The following is a 16325-nucleotide window of genomic DNA, read 5'->3' on the forward strand; positions in this document are numbered from 1 at the left end:
CTTACTGATATTCATTAATATTTCTGTAGTTACTCATTCGTAACTACTCGTATCGCCTTATATTTGTCCTAAAAACAGTTCCGTGAGTATCACACAGTAAATTTCACTTTCCCCCTTCTTTTGAACAGTTTCGCTCACCTAAAACACAAGCACATAAAACACTTGTTAAACGGGACCGTATGCAATGATCTGTGTGGAGTTCTCTGCATGACGCATGCGCTCTTTGCACTCCACTCAGCGGACCCCCCGGGAGCAGGTCAAAGTGCCTGTGTGCCCTCCACTCCTGTTACCCTACCTGCCCGAATCGCACCACAGTTGTCCCTGCCCTAAACCCATCAGCCACGCAATACATTACAATCCTATCTGAAACATATCACTATTACGAAGAGATAAACAGTGCAAAAACATCAAACACCATATTAACATATGGGAAACTAACATGGGTTCCACATAAGACATTATGCAACATGTTTTACTTGCATTAATTTCACTGCTTAGCCAACCCCCAAAAACTGCTTATGAGTTGCCAGATAAGTGCATACATATGTCTGTGTGTGTCATAGGAAATCATTAGCTAAATACTAATGGTAACTATACTTAAGCACTACCTGCTTGCATGCTTGGTCCTGCAAAGTCTTTAGAAACAACAGCACAGCAAGACGTGTGTTACCTGCCTTCAAAAGGTTTAAAGTGAAGGAACAGCACACGGACAATTTCAAAAACGGGTTTATAACAACACATATACAAAAGTCCACAACAGAGTTTTCAGTAGCAAAACATAAAAAAAAATTAAAGCAAAGGTATCAGACCTACAAACATGAGCGTTTAGGTAGTCATACCCACTGATGATCCATTTATAATCCCACAAAGACCAGTGGTCCCAGCTAGTGCTTGTTGCTTTGTAGTAACAGAAAACTGTTTATTTTGCCATTTGTTTCAGCCCCCTGCACGTGTGCCTCAAATTTCACCCCAGCATTGATATTTAGCAGTACACATTCTCATTGTGATAAAAAATAACTCAAAATCATAAGCATAATTGGTAAATTGTGTCAAATCATTCGTTCAAATGAAGCTCTCCTTTACTTTGTGGGCGCAAAGCCCACCCGGTCGGCATCTCTGTCGAAGACAGTGTAGTAGCGTCCAATGAAGACGTCACCCAGAATCCACAGGGGTCCGGCTGGGGGGGGGATGTCCATGCCCATGAGCCCAGACAGACACAATGTCTGTCCCAGCATAGTCTCCTAAAAGCAAAGTCAAGACAAAGAGTCTGAGCTGAAGCTTCATGCATCCAGCACTGTAACAAGTATAGAGCTATAGTCTAATGCGGACAGTAACTTATGGGATTAGTCATCGCATCAGTCTCCCTCTTCTGGAGACACAATTACCTTCACCACATAGTCCTCTCCAGTGAGATTGAACTGCTTGCCCCCAAGAGTGAAGGAGATGACTGGGAGGGATGGGATCTTCTTGCAGTCAATCATGTACTAAGAGACAAGAGGACAAATCGGAATGATAGGACATCCATGTCGTTTCATTACATAAAGTGCAAATGACCTCATCACCAATTTCATGGACGTGGCTAAAATGAAAGCAAATCGGCAAAGTAGCGTTTGGCCCCCTCACCTCTCCCATAAGCAAAGGAAAAGCCCCCACAGCTTTCTGTAGAGCACGGATCTCTTCAGCAGGGCCTGTGATGAGGGAGGTTCCCGTGTCGACAATTGCCTGGCAACCACCCTTGCACAGCACCAACTGGTCGCCAACGGCAACACTGCAAATATGGGTGTGGAGAACAGACTAAAGTAATGTGTATAAGGTACCAGACACTGCAACTTTCAAGCCAAGCCAGATTGTCATTCTTAGTTATCTTAGGGCATTTAGAATTAGGTAATCAGTGCTCATTGCTGACACACCACAGTACACAACAACGAAATGTGTCCTCTGCATTTAACCCACATGTGACAATAGCAGGGGGCAGCTAATTCAGCACCCAGGGAGCAGGACCTTGCTCAAGGTACCTCAGTGATGACTAGCTGGGCAGGGATTCAAACCAGCAATCTTTCAATTACAAGTGCGCTTCCGTAACCATTAAGCCACCACTTAGGACATTTCCCATGCTAAAATATCACTTGGAACGATTAAACATTAACTAAAGATTAAACTAGGATGAAACAGGTCAAGCGGCTTACCCATCCATTTTGATCTGCCAGTAAGCTTTGCGAGTGACGTTCACGTAATACAGCTCACCATCGTAGTATTTCTCATCCGTTCCTCCAAACATCAGCTCTCCACCCACAGGAGCTTTAGGATTCCTGATGGAAAGATGTCAGTCAAGGTGACACGCTGCTGGCATGCTTCTTAAATGCACCACTCGTGTTGTTGAAGGGTATGGGTGAAAAAGTTAGTCTGCTATGATTTGCTTTAAAGTATAAGCTAGCATTTATTATTATTATTATTTTATCACCATCATCATCATCTTAAATCTAATTATAACCCAGATGAATCGTTTTCAAAACGGCTTTTTCCCCAGAGTAGTGGATAAACTGCTTAACTCTTAATTGGCCACCTGACATGCATATTATTAAACAAGTCATCCAAAGCGGACCTTCTCTAATCACTGGTATGGCTCGTATGGGCTGTTCTGAGATGTGATGTATGGATGTACTCTGCTACTCTGATACGGTTCTTTTTAAGAACTGAAACAGATTTTAATCACTGATATGGTCCCTCTTTCTCATTTGATGCATGGATGCACTGGAAGAAAGAAACTGGATAAGCACTGGCGTGGACTTCAAAGACGTGATGTGATATTACACCTTGATGTCAATGATACGGGTTTTATAAGCACTGATATATACTATTTATTACTGATGTGGCATTGCTGATGGATTTATTACTGACATTTAAAATGTGATGCAGTATTGAAATGTGATGTGAATGATATGGACTCATAATCACTGATATTAATTTTAAAAGATGTATCGCAATTTGCATTTTACCAGCTCCGTTTTTACTTATACGGCCTTATTTTTATCTTTGATATTTCTGCCATTTTTAAGCCGCTAAGTTTAACGGTTTGCTTCAAAGCGAATTCTGTCGTGTATTAATATGCAATGACGACGAAGTATCTATCTGTCTGTCTATCCTAACAGTACAGCTTATGTCCAGTCAGCCCATCCCACACCATCATGTATTTATTCATTTTTAAAGAAAAGGATCAGCAGAGACCTGTTGATGTAGAAAGAGAAGATGTTCTGTGGCAAAAGCTTGGCAGCCATGATAGTGTCGAAGACGGGGGTGATGCCATCGACGGAGATCGTGGGGTACGCCATGCCCAGGATGCCGTCGAAACGCGCCAGGGCGAAGGCGATGCCAGGCTGCTTGACCGCTTCTGCAAACTGCTGTGCCCGCGCTGCCAGGCCTGCCACCTAGATTTGGAGATAAGAAAAAATAAATAAATCGACGCCAGTCTAACACAGCTGGCTTTCTCTGCACACAAGTCCTGTCATATACCGCATGCATAGCAGGACATTCACAATAACAGTTCAGGTAAAGTACTTCTTCAATGCAGCCACCCCATGGGAGGGAAATGGTCTGTCTCCTTAACCACTGCTCCACATAAAGGTCAGATCTCGGAAATGCACTCTGACCAGATCTGCTTTTTGTGGTGCATCACTTCGCACGTTCTTATGGCAGAACTGAATCACAGAGAATATAGCACCAGCATAGCCCAGAGGGCCAGTGTTGACATCACACACACCGAAACTGTGTCCTGGCTGATGAATCCAGACAGACTACCCCTGCCATAGCGAATGGAGAATTCTGTGCCATTCTTCACATAGGAGCTGGACTTACTGGAGTCGTACCGGTGGTGGAGCCCTAAGCATGTGGGGAGAGGGGGGGGGGGGGGGGAGAGTGTGATAACAAAGTTTCAGGTCGATTACGTCACAAACTGCCAAAAGAAGAACGCACTTGACAGAAGGAAAAACCTGCAACCAGCCCAGAAGCACGAAGGTTTCCACAAACATGCAGAAATCATACAGCCAGCCAACTTACAGCAGGCGATATTCAGGAAGGAGCAATGAACGGAAGGCACCCAAAGATTGGAGGAGCCGGTGTCAAAAATCACAGTGAAGTTCTGCGGGGGGGTGCCAATACTGATCACGCCATAATACTGCATCTGGAAAAGCGGCAACAGTGAGGCTCATTAAAAAAAACTTTTGCCCGGGGAAAGTAGATTTTCAAACTACTGCACATTTCCTGAACTTACGTCCATAAACTTGGTTAAGATCTCCACGGGAAAAGCAGCGGAAGCTGAGGATTGGTCTCCGTCGATTCCCGTTTCATCCCCAGATACTTCGGCCCATTGCTTCGCAGCAAGCGAGCACAGTTGCTCCGGGGTGCTGATGCCGTTATCGTAGAGAAGCCAGCGCACACGGCGCGTCTTGTACAACGGTACCCTGAAGGCGTAAAGACCAATTACCGTATTACAGCAAGGTGAGCGACCCGCTCCGCGCAAATTCCTTCTGCTTCCTGTAAACCAAGGCACCGGATTTACCTGTAGATTTATCGTAAAAGTATTGCATATGATAACAGTCATAAAACGGCAGTGTACATACACTCGAAAACTGAAATATATTTTGTCTGGATTCAGAAGTTCACATTGCTGTCGTCGAAACTAAACTTTAGGAAACTCTGTGGCGTTATTTTACTTCCGCACCGCAGAGGAATTAACGGATCAAAATTTAGGTTCAGCGTAGAATTAAGTTTTATGTAACTGTCACACACAGGCAATATAGTACATGTCATGCATACATAGCACACGTTTTAATTGTAAATTGGTTTAAAATGCATAATTTTACCTTATAAGTGCATCGTTGGGAATTAAAATAATAATCGAAACTAAAAGAAAATATAACTTCTGTTGATACATTTTTCAGTCTTGGCGAAGCAGTGACCAATAAAACAGTTTAACTCAATCTGACGCAACTACGTATCGTTAAGTCAGTTGATTTATGTTGCCAATATTCGGAAGCTGTAGAGCTTCTTTTCTTTGTTTTCCATTTTGATTGGCTGGGGCTCGTAAATATCTGCAACGCAATTGGATAACAAATAATCATTATCATACCTCGAGTCACGAGTCGAAACTTGGAAGTTCCGGAATTTAACGAAATATTGTTCGGTATTTGTACAGTGGTTTACACCTAATTATATTATATTGCCGTACAATTTGCTTAAATGAAATCATTCTTTATTACGCTTGTATTTTAACGTGTTCTCTTCTTTGACTTTCCTGGATGTGTGTTAATATTCTCCATGTGCTTGCAACATTAGAGTGACCATATTTTGCTTTGTAAAAAGGCGGACACCGAGGGCAGGACGCAAAGAGGGGCGTCGAAGCAACAAAAATATGCACACAGGAAGTATTCTGACCTTAACAAAAAAGAGAGACGTCAACATGAAACAAAGCGAAAGCTTTTTTATGTCCAAAAAAAGAAGCCAAGTCCGAGAAAAATAGAACGTATGGTCAACCTAATGCCCGCAGTGTGTGACTGTATGTGCTCTAATCGACTGAGATTCTATTCCGGGTATTTTTATTATAATTTTATCCCGGGTATTACCTGGGCTGTGCAGAAAACTACCACTGAACAACTGTACAACGGAGTACAATTACTTAGAATTTGAGAAGTCCATTGGTATGTTTTAGAGGGGAGATCCACCGTTAATTAAATACTAATAATAAGTAATTTATCTTAAAACCCTGAAGCTGCATCCTTAAGTTTTTCCAGTGTGGTTCCAAATCCAGGGCAAATTTTTCCTGCTTTCAATAATCACGTTTTATCAAGCACTGGCTCAAAATACAATAAAAGACATATGAAAATACGCAGCACAAGAGTTTCCTATTACTAGTGAAGAGTAACTGAAAGGATCAATATTAGCTTTGTGGAAAAACAAGTAAAAAAATTAAAACTAATGAAAATATCAACAATCAGATTTTTTGGTTTGTTTGTTCATGCTAAGCGTCAATTGGATTGTGGCTATGAAAGTATTCACCACATATTTTAGGCGTGAGACTTAAAAATACTCCAGCCTGGTACTGTTACAATGTCTCTATTGTGACTCTGGGCTGCTAAGCATGCTCATCACCAGCAGGTGGCAGATGCAATCCATTTTTTAGATTTTTGGGAAAGTGCGCAATATCTGCCCACGAGTGTCTGGCTGCAGAAGGGGCCTGAGAGCGCGTGTCCCCTGTCAAGCCCTTTCCACTCTCAAGCCCTACGCCATTTCCGTTAAAACGACAGATTATCCGGAAATTCCGAATCTCCCATTCAAACATGGCTGCCTCCATGAACACGCTGTTGTTGCTTTATATTTCAGCAGATTTGGAGAGAGATTATTTTTTCCGAGAGACAAACAAACAATCCGTCCTGTGGACAAATCCGTCTTGACAAACCCCAATACGTAATTTCTGTTTAAACGAGGGAATCCGTCTCAAACCTGAACAATATAGTTGTACATATGTGTGTGTAAATAAATGTAGTGCTACTGTATGTGTTATTATTGTGAGACATCAGACTATAGCTAATATGTACTTTTAATCATTATTTTCTTGTGCCATATTTATGTCGTCAAATATTGTATTGTGTCAGCATTTAAATGTTTATACGGAAACTTTTAAGTCATAATCTAATAAACATATTTTGTGCTTTATTGGTTATTGACAAAACGTATTTGTTTTACCCAACATATGTGCGAAGTAATAACACCATTTTAATAACGATGTCTAGAGTCCAGTGTTCCAACATAGATTTAGAGTCGTGTGCCTACATAGCTCATTAGAACTTTCTTACCGTGTATATATATATGATATATTAATACATACCTCAATATTATGTAAATATATGACGAAGTCAGTCATTTTTTTATAAAAAAACAAATAAAAATATTTTTAATTATATTGTGAAGACAATAATATAAAGTGAAGTTGAAATAGTTGTATAATTGCCTAATTTAAATAAACGTTTGCCAGTAAAAAAATGTGCTTTGGTTCTGGCCATAATACAATATTTTTACTATGTTAATTTTTTTCTAAGGAGCCGATGAGAATTAAATTTCTACAAGAAAAACTACTATTCTAGTTATATACAAACTATGTTGTTTTTAATAATAATAAAACACAAAACAGCAAAAGGTTTATTTTTCAAACCCAACAGGATGTCAACAGAATACAGTATAAAACACTTAAATATATGAACTACTTTATAAAATGACAATAAATATACAAAGCCCCCAGTGAGTAAACCATAGGCGACAGTGGCAAGGAAAAACTCCCTAGAAGGAAGAAACCTTGGGAGGGACCAGACTCAAAGGGGGAGCCCATCCTCCAGGGACCGGCAGGGAGAGTCAAATAGAGAGATGGTTAAGTGCCAGAGACGGGGAAGCGCCAAGTCACATTGTCCCAATCATAAGATTTGGGAAATAACAGGAGAGCAAAGAAGATGACAAGCCAATGCTGATGCCGAGTCTTCTTCCAATCGCCAGGCAACCAGAGGTAAGGCAGCGGGTCATACATGGAAGATCAGAACGGCGAGCTGGATGCAGGGACGTCACTGGTGGTGGCGACGTCACATGTGGCCGGGTGTGCTGGATATCTTGATAGATTGAGGTCTCCAGGCATCACCCCCCAGGAGGAGTAGGGGAAATAAAATGTACAATTAGGCAAATTAGAGGAGGCTATTGGCAGTGCTAAAAGCTAGGTGAGTGCAATATGAAGTGCAATGTGCAAGCTCCGGCAGATATGGCTATGGCAGCATCAGTAGGAGGGAGAGGCAGGTGGGAATGCAGGCATGGGGAGTCCCTGAAATGTCAGCACTCCAGTTTCACAAGAGATTGCGAAGCTAGAGTGACAGCACTGACAGTCCAGTTTATCCAAAGCCAATGGCACCGATCCCCACCCAGCTCTACACCTCACACTACAGGTCTGACTGGGAGTGAAGAGTTAGCTAGGGCTAGAACTAATGTCCCAATACGCTAAACTAAACAGGTGTGTTTTTAGTCTGGACTTGAATATTGAGAGTGAACCTGAAATCCGCACATCCGGTGGAAGACCATTCCACAGCTGAGGAGCTCTGTAGGAGAAAGCTCTGCAGCCTGCCGTAGGTCTTTCTACCCTGGGCACTAACAGATATCCCATGGCTTGAGAGCGAAGCAAGCGTGGAGGGTTGTATGTGGTCAGCAGATCACTAAGGTATTCTGGTGCAAGGCCATTTAGTGCTTTATAAGTTAATAGCAGTATTTTATAGTCAATTCGAGACTTAACTGTGAACAATGAAGAGAGGATAGGACCGGTATAATATGATCAAATTTTTTAGTGTTTGTTAGAACTCTGGCTGCAGCATTCTGTACCATCTGAAGTTTATGCAAGGATCCAGACGGGCAACCCGATAGGAGGGCATTACAGTAATCCAGTCTGGAACTTACGAAGGCATGTATTAGTTTTTCTGCATCATTAAGTCAGAGCATCTTACGAAGCTTGGCTATGTTCCGTAGATGATAAAACGCAGTTCTAGTAATACTTTTTATGTGAGCATCAAAGCATAGATCTGAATCGACAAGAATGCCAAGATTTCTAACCACCGTGTTAGGTTGTGTAGGAAGGCTACCAACGTTGAGGTGGTGGAACTTATTTCTAGCAGCCTTGGGACCAATTAACAGAACTTCTGTTTTTTCTGTGTTTAACATAAGGAAATTTGCAAAACAAATGCATGTCTTTGAAACATTTGAAAACTGAAATAAAAAGGGATATACAATGGTGTCTTTCTCTGCAGTGTAATATTCAGTTATGAAGTCCATCTTGCCACTCCTGATAACGTAAGTCACGTCGGAGTCACGTCATCTTCTCTCTCTATATACTTGTATATACAGTAGCTGAGATGACTATAAAGTTTACTTTGTCTTTGGCTGACTTTTTTATGTGACCGAGCACCACTCTTAGGACTTTTTTAAGGTAAACATGAGTTGCATGTAGTAAGGCAATGAGTTCGACATACGCATATTTCGATGTGATAATTAATTTTTAAATAGATAAGCCATACATTCCACGACTTCAGAATTATCCGCACGACAAGATTGATTCTTATAGCTCGCAACAAGAAGAATTCTGTCGTTCGAACGGAAATGACGTTGGGGCTTGAGAGTGTAAGGGGGGCCTGACAGAGGACACGCGCTCTCAGGTCCCTTCTGCAGCCTCAGTGGACGGGGTAACGCCAGCAAGATCGAGGGCAGTAATGGAGCGACTAACCTCTACAAAAGAACTGAGGGCCTTGCAGTTAATGAAGATCCCTAAAGCCACAGGTGCTGTGAAAATCACAATGCCCCTTCTACTATACGTTATGTTTTTATGGTATGTATACAAAAATTTAAAGATGCGCGCCGTAAAGAAAAAGAGAAATGTGTTTCTCTGGTGGGACCTTGCTGGCTACAGTGAATAGGCTACGATACTGATGAACAAACGGTCAGTTGGCGCTTGCATTATAAACGCCGCAGGAAATTGCATTGTACGACAACGGTTGCATGACTGGCGGTCAATTTCCAGTAAAGTTTGGAGTTATGATGGTTCACATCCAGTAGGTGGCAGAAGCACTTTCTGCTGATGTACCACCAGTCTGGACATTTTATTGGCGCGTTGTTCCCAATGCTGCTAATTTATTTCCTGTAAACAAAAGAAAAGTGCATTCACACCACCCAAGGGGTTATTTGAGTTTAATTAGGTAGATAAACCCTACTCAGTTATCTGGATGATGTTTTATTGTTTTTTTTTTTCATCAGGTTTTTTATTAGAAATCCTATTTTCTTTAGACTCAGAAATATTGCCTTTTTTAAACCACTGCAGTGGTGCGCATTGTAACCCTTCCCTGATCTGGTTGGTTATTGTAAAATAGTGTTTCATACTTGTACAAGTGTGTCATAGTGCATATCGATTAGCACAAAGCATCTGAGCACTTTCCGGGATGGCACTCCCGCATCCAGAAGCAGCAGCAGTATCTGCAGGACTTCGTTGGTCCCTGTGAAGAGCTGCTCAGGTCCAGAGTAAACATTCAGGTTTTCACGTTTGTTTTGCAAACTACTTTAAAAACGAAAGGCTTCCGTGCTCAGCTAAATTGTTTGGTTTGCATTGTACTTTTACTGCTTTGTTTCGTTGACTGAAAGACTCATCCAGCTGTTTCACATTAACATTAGCGACACGTGCATGACAGTGGTGGGAACTCGAGTCAATGACTCGCGACTCAACTCAGACTCAAGTCACAGACTTGATGACTTGTGACTTGACTCCGCAAAATAGATGGAAAGACTGGGACTCGACTTGGACTTCAGGGCAATGACTTGACTCTAGGACCTGACTTAGATTCTATGACTCGAGAAGAGTTGAAATTACAGTCCCCCTCTGGACACCATAACCTTAATTTAATAATTTTAGTGTATAATAATCCTCTGCTGTCTACATTTTCAATTGGATGAATGCAAGGTCTCCTGAGATAGTTTGTTGGAAAGATGCATCACTCTCTGCATATACATGGATGTATAAACTGTGTGAGGCCAACTGTGAGTGGACACTCTTTTGAACCGATCTATGCCTATAATGAATGTATCTTATGACAGACTGTGGCAGGTTTTTGCTGCAGCAAATATTATCACTAGAGGTAAAAATATTGACATAAGTCTCAAGTTACATGACATGGATTAGGACGAATTTGCAAATGACTACGTTGCCTAGAATTGATCATTGTCCTCCTGTTACAGACATACATATGAGGTGATTGAGGTGTGGATTGATTCTGATCCTGTGTGGACTGATCATCCTGAGATTCGGATACGTCATCCATGATTCACCTATAATATTATTGTATTAAGGTTAAACCACCAAGATCTGTCTGTTCAATTCCAATGTGAAAACCAACATCCGAAGAATCCAGATGTTCATCAACACCTGTCTCAGAAAGATTCTCCACATCCGCTGGCCAGACACCATCAGTAACACCAACCTATGGGAAAAGTCCTACCAACCTTCAGTAGAAGCAGAAATCTGGAAGAGAAGATGGGGATGGATAGGGCATACCCTCCGCAAACCACAAACCAACATCACCAGACAGGCTCTCAGATGGAACCCCCAAGGCAAGCGGAAGAGAGGCCGTCCAAGAAACACCTGGAGACGAGACCTCGAGGCAGAAATGACAAGGATGGGCTACACCTGGAGTCAACTAGAAAGAATGGCCCAGGACAGAAACCTCGGCCCATTGGCGGCCCATACCCCGGAAGGGGGTGGAGGGCGAAAATGAAATGAAAGGTTAAACTGCGTAAACAAGTTTTTTTTCCCTCTCTGATCACTTATATAACTTGTTTTTCACAAATGGTTTCAGAGTATCCTTATCCACCGGTCAGTGTATGAGACACCTGCCTTATCTTCATGGGGAGGGAAAGCACTGCTCAAGGATACTTGTTTAATTATTTTGGGAACTACACCCAGTTAGTCAGTGTGTGTAGAACACTTGCCCCAATCCTTAGGAGGATGGGATACGTTGATTATAAAAACTTTCCAATTGAAACTGCAGGTGGCGTTGCTTGGACAAAATTGGAAATTTGAGAAATTCGAGCCTGGCCAGCTCGTCCCCTGCCCACATGTAATGCCCAAAGTTTAGTATATAGGAAAGGGGAGATCTCCGTGCTGGTTGGAGCTCAGCCGTGGGATAGAGCGCGCATCACCGGCACTTTCTCGAGACTTTCGTGTTGGTCTCCTGCCAGGACTGAAAAGGGCTCCCCAGTCTAAGAGTGAAGGTGGGTGATGATGGCACGTCCGAGTGTGAATAGCTTTGCAGTGTCAATGTGTTGATTCAATCAATTATCACAATAACTATAATATCCATGTGCACTTTCTATGTGTGCATGTTTCATTGTCACTTTATTATATATACCTGTAATCTCTTGTATTGGCAGTTTTATTCTTCTTAATGATATATGTATATAACTATAATTATTAGATATCACTTGTGATACTGGATTATTTTGCATTGCTTTTGATGCAATGTCTTGGTATTGTTTTTAATGCAAGGTTATTTTGTATTGCTTGTAATAAATAGTTTTCAGAGGCGACCCTAAGTGTGCTTGTTTGTTCCTTCGAGAGCCCTATATCCCCCTCACATCAACTTAAAACAACACACAACGTGACTTGGACTTGAGTCATTAATTTTATAACTTGTGACTTGACTGTAAAAATGACGGAAAGCCTCAGACTCGACTTGGACTTTACTCAAGACTTTTTGAATTTTGACTCAAGACTTGACTCAGACTCACCAAGGAATGACTTCTTCCCATCCCTGGTGCATGATTATAGGAAACTGACCAATCAACACACAGCAAGAATTCAGCGCTTAAGTGAAATCCGGGTCCTCTTAATTGAAATGGTTGAAATGGTAATTTAGATACTCTGTCGTAGTTCATAGTGTCCCTCCTGACACAGATTAGGCGGTCACACTAACCATGAGCAATCTTCTTCAAATAGGTCACTACTTTTTATCACACTTTGTAAATCATACTTCAGAAAGTGTCTTAAGCATGTCAGTCACACCACTACTAAAAAAATTCACACAAAAATACTGTTGATTTAGTTTCTGTTATTTTTTTCATGTAACCACTTACTCTGACTGAAAAGTTCATTTCCCTGCGCAAACTTCTAGTATAATGTCTCACAGAGCTTCTTCTGAATTGTACTAACTGTTATTGAGTTGTGCTATTTGTATATATTGTCCAGCTGCTCAGAATAATGCAGACCTCTTAATATCAGATCTCAGACCACAGCAAAAGCCCCCCCTCCCTGGATATCCTTAAGCCTCGAACCTTGGGCAGAGTGCCCTCATCATGCCAGGGTGAAACTTTGGCCCAATGGTTGGTATTGACACCCAGGGTGTGGGACAGAGCCAGAGTAGGACTGAATTTCAGCCCAGGAATGTCAAACCCTAGACTGGCCTCCGAGGGGGGGTGCTGTCAGTATCTGTGTATGTGCGTGTTTGCTGGTGAGCACAGAGCGCAGCTGTGGAAAAAACACTTAGTCAGTCTGAAACTTTTTCTACTACGCCCCCCCTTTGAAAGTAGCACTTTTACACCCACCCCCATCCTGCATAAACTTGAGTAGGTAAAATTTTGTTGAGTGCGGGGTGGCGAATACCAGCAGTGAATTAAGTCGAGTGGTCAACGTAACAAAAACATCAAATTATAGTGTCAATTCCCAACCCTCATCGCCAGCTCCAAACACCGGCTGCCCAATGGGAATTTTCCGGATTAACCGCACTGGCATTGATGGAGGTGTTCAGGTAAGGGAAGGAAGAACTTATTGCCCAAAATCACTTTAGCTAGAATTTCTTTCATCCTGAGAAAGTGACTGGTTTGTTAATTAAATTAATTTAAATTAAGTTCATTTCATATCCACTAAGGTATTTCGTGTGCAATACTTTGGATTCCCCTGAAGTTCTGCTCATCAATGTGATTTAAGCTCCCTGGCTGATTCCCACATTGACTTTCTTGGAAAATGTTTTGATGATGCTAAACTGCTGGATCCTGAGTATCAGATTCCTAGCCATGCCAAGCACCCAACCCCCCCCCCCCCCCGACTGTTACCACAGCAGGGCAGGAATCTCAGGACCAGATATTTGGCCAAAGGTGCAGATATGACAGCCAGCAAGGGTGTAACTTCACTGGGGTGGTGCAGGTACAGTCATGGAGCATGTATGTATGTGCAGAATTTGCTTAATTGGGGCGATGCTAACATTGCCTTAAGTCCAGACAATTCCTAAAATCAGAAGTTCTTTTTTAATCTAGTTACATACTGACTGGCCGCCACCACATTCACCTGGAATGTCAGGATTCAAAAAGTTCACACAATTTTCAGTCGTTGCCTGGGGCATATGGACAAATGAGCTGGTGTACATTCTTGTGAGACACTCCCAAGTTCATTTAGATCTTCCACATAGCAGTGGGTGGCTGCTAATCCTGTTCTGTTGCTTCTTAGCACTTGTCAGCATGAACTGGCTTATTCATTATACCACAAACTATGAAGACACACAAAATACCTTTTATGTGCAGTCGTCCATTTTCAGTCTTCATGGAGGATGTTTAAATCAGAATGGCTTTGCCACTCTCCCCTCTATCAACTTAAAAATGGTCAATGCAAACTCTGTCATAGTCCTAGGGAAAAACACAGGAAGATGGACGCAATGTTCCTCAAAAAAAAAGGATTTATTTTTTCCAATCATCGCTCACAAAGGTTAAGAAGGCCAAACTTTGTACAGGAATGTGACATTACTGCACCAACAGAACACCGTATCAGAACCAATCATTAAACAACCCAGCAATCTCTTGAGTAGTCCTCTTGCAGATGAGGAGCACAGTTTTGTGTTATCAGTGGTTTCATAACTTGGCAACTCTACTGTGACTCCTAACAAAACCGGCTCTATAGGGCCACATATCTGAAATGAACAACATGGCTGGCAACAAACTGTATTGCCGGGCAGAGAAGGACACTTGCTTGCTGGAGAAAATACAATCTAGTTTAATAGCAGCCCGTAACAGGACTGTGACAGGCTCCCAATGACACTGAACCAAATACACTGAGCAGAAACACAAAGTTGTCAGACACCGAGCTGCAGGGTGCACACACGGTGAGAGATTTACACGCGCTAAATACACACGAGGATCAGACAGGGTACACACAAGACACGGGCAAACACATGCGCCACAATAGGGAAATGCAACCATTAACGACACAATAATACAAGGGCTATTTACAAGTGCATGCAGGGCATGCTGGGACATGCCCCCCGCCAGCGCTACACCATGAAGACCCTAAAGGCATAGGAGGGCTATCATAGAGCCTGCGGTCACAGCTGTAATCAGTGTTGCTCTGGCGATTGCGGGAGAAGCTGGACTGCCAGAAAAGAGGTAAAAGTTTGTACCTTGGCTTGTCACTGGGGTTGTACCCTTGTATTTGTACCTTTTAATGTACATAAATGGACATGGAGGAACATCCCAAAGGTACAAACAGCATTAATGTACCATCAATAGTACAGAAATGTTCCTCATTTCCTTAAAAGGTACATTTACCTACAGCTAAGGGTACAATTGGCAGACCCACGAGGGTACAGCCCCATTGACAAGCAAAGGTACAAATTTTTACTCATATCTGCCTAGATCACTAACAATGTCTGTGGCAGCAACACCATGAAGAAGATGGAGATTAAGGTCAAGATGGTGGACATAGACAAAAACTGGAAATGTATCACAGCTTCAGCGGGCAGCATGTGGTCCGTATTCAGGGACAAATCTGTCCTGGACTTAAACATGTACCTCACAAAAGAAGGTTCCCATAACCCGAAGACTGACGTCCAGATCAGATTTTCCGGAATGATCCAAAGGCTAACCAGAGAGGTACAGGCGGAGCTGAACAAGCTGATCAGCATGCAGATGACACTGCAATTTGGTAATGCAATGAAAACTGAACTGATTGTGAAATACAGTGATAATTCATGACATTTGCTTTTCTTCAGATGTATCTTGCATGTTTTCAGATAAAGGAACATTTTAAAACATATTATATAAATGCGAAAGATAATTTACCAAGGTATACCATGTGAACAGTTGGTCGTGTTCACAATAAATAAAGAAATAGATTACATATCTATTATTTAAGAGGAATACGGTAACTCAGTGGATAGATTGCCCTGTTACGTCGCACTTTCCAGAGCTGTTACGTGAAGGCAGCCTCCACTGTGTGGTTTATCAATACGTCTGTCTACATTTTTAATATTTACACCTGCATGGCAGCCTCGATTGCCTAATTTTCAGTGTTGTCCTCTTGCGGATGAGGAATACAGCTTCGGGTTTTCACCAATTTCATAGCTTGTGGCTCTATTTCAGTGCCTTAATGGGCAATCACTAAAAGCATCTACATCAACTGTGACTCAGCACAAAACACATTCTGCTGTAAATACAGTGATATCCTGATTGATATAGTTTAGACTTAAATGCCAGATATCTGTCATACTGAGGTACGTTACTAAAATAGTATAGAAGCAATTTGCAGAAAACTTGGAAGCAATTACAGCTTACTGCAAGAGTTAACGTGTGTTAGAAAGGCTGGCCGTTTGATAGAAAATGCAAAATGCATCCCAGCCAATAAAAGAAAATCCAAATAATAAATAAATCAACTATATTTAAAACTAATAAACACACCACACTGTGATAACCAACCGGCAACTGTGAGAAAGGAGTAAGGCTTCTGT

The 16325-nt window shown here is 41.9% G+C and overlaps 1 protein-coding gene and 1 pseudogene across 1 annotated transcript; both read right to left on the reverse strand.

Annotated features, from left to right (window-relative positions):
- Window positions 1–713: 713 nt before the first annotated feature.
- On the reverse strand, window positions 714–5048 carry LOC125742614 (cathepsin D-like). Its single transcript, XM_049014782.1, has 9 exons — window positions 4860–5048; window positions 4268–4457; window positions 4054–4177; window positions 3758–3876; window positions 3226–3425; window positions 2187–2309; window positions 1624–1768; window positions 1386–1484; window positions 714–1241 (listed from the first exon to the last, which is right to left on the reverse strand). Exons 1-9 carry the CDS (start codon window positions 4928–4930, stop codon window positions 1080–1082), a joined length of 1233 nt encoding a protein of 410 aa, XP_048870739.1. The 5' UTR covers window positions 4931–5048; the 3' UTR covers window positions 714–1079.
- Window positions 5049–7507: 2459 nt separating this feature from the next.
- LOC125743185 (uncharacterized) lies at window positions 7508–11306 on the reverse strand (annotated as a pseudogene).
- Window positions 11307–16325: the final 5019 nt, after the last annotated feature.

This window comes from Brienomyrus brachyistius, chromosome 5 (assembly GCF_023856365.1).
Source record: "Brienomyrus brachyistius isolate T26 chromosome 5, BBRACH_0.4, whole genome shotgun sequence".
In the NCBI taxonomy this organism is placed as follows: Eukaryota; Metazoa; Chordata; class Actinopteri; order Osteoglossiformes; family Mormyridae; genus Brienomyrus; species Brienomyrus brachyistius.

Excerpts from the sequence above, each read along its gene's own strand:
- LOC125742614 (XM_049014782.1), bottom strand. The coding sequence starts at position 4,930 with ATGTATCAACAGAAGTTATATTTTCTTTTAGTTTCGATTATTATTTTA. Across the intron at positions 4,178-4,267 it reads TCTTAACCAAGTTTATGGAC|ATGCAGTATTATGGCGTGAT; the intron begins GTAAGTTCAGGA and ends CCGCTTTTCCAG. Across the intron at positions 2,310-3,225 it reads TTCTCTTTCTACATCAACAG|GAATCCTAAAGCTCCTGTGG; the intron begins GTCTCTGCTGAT and ends TCTTTCCATCAG.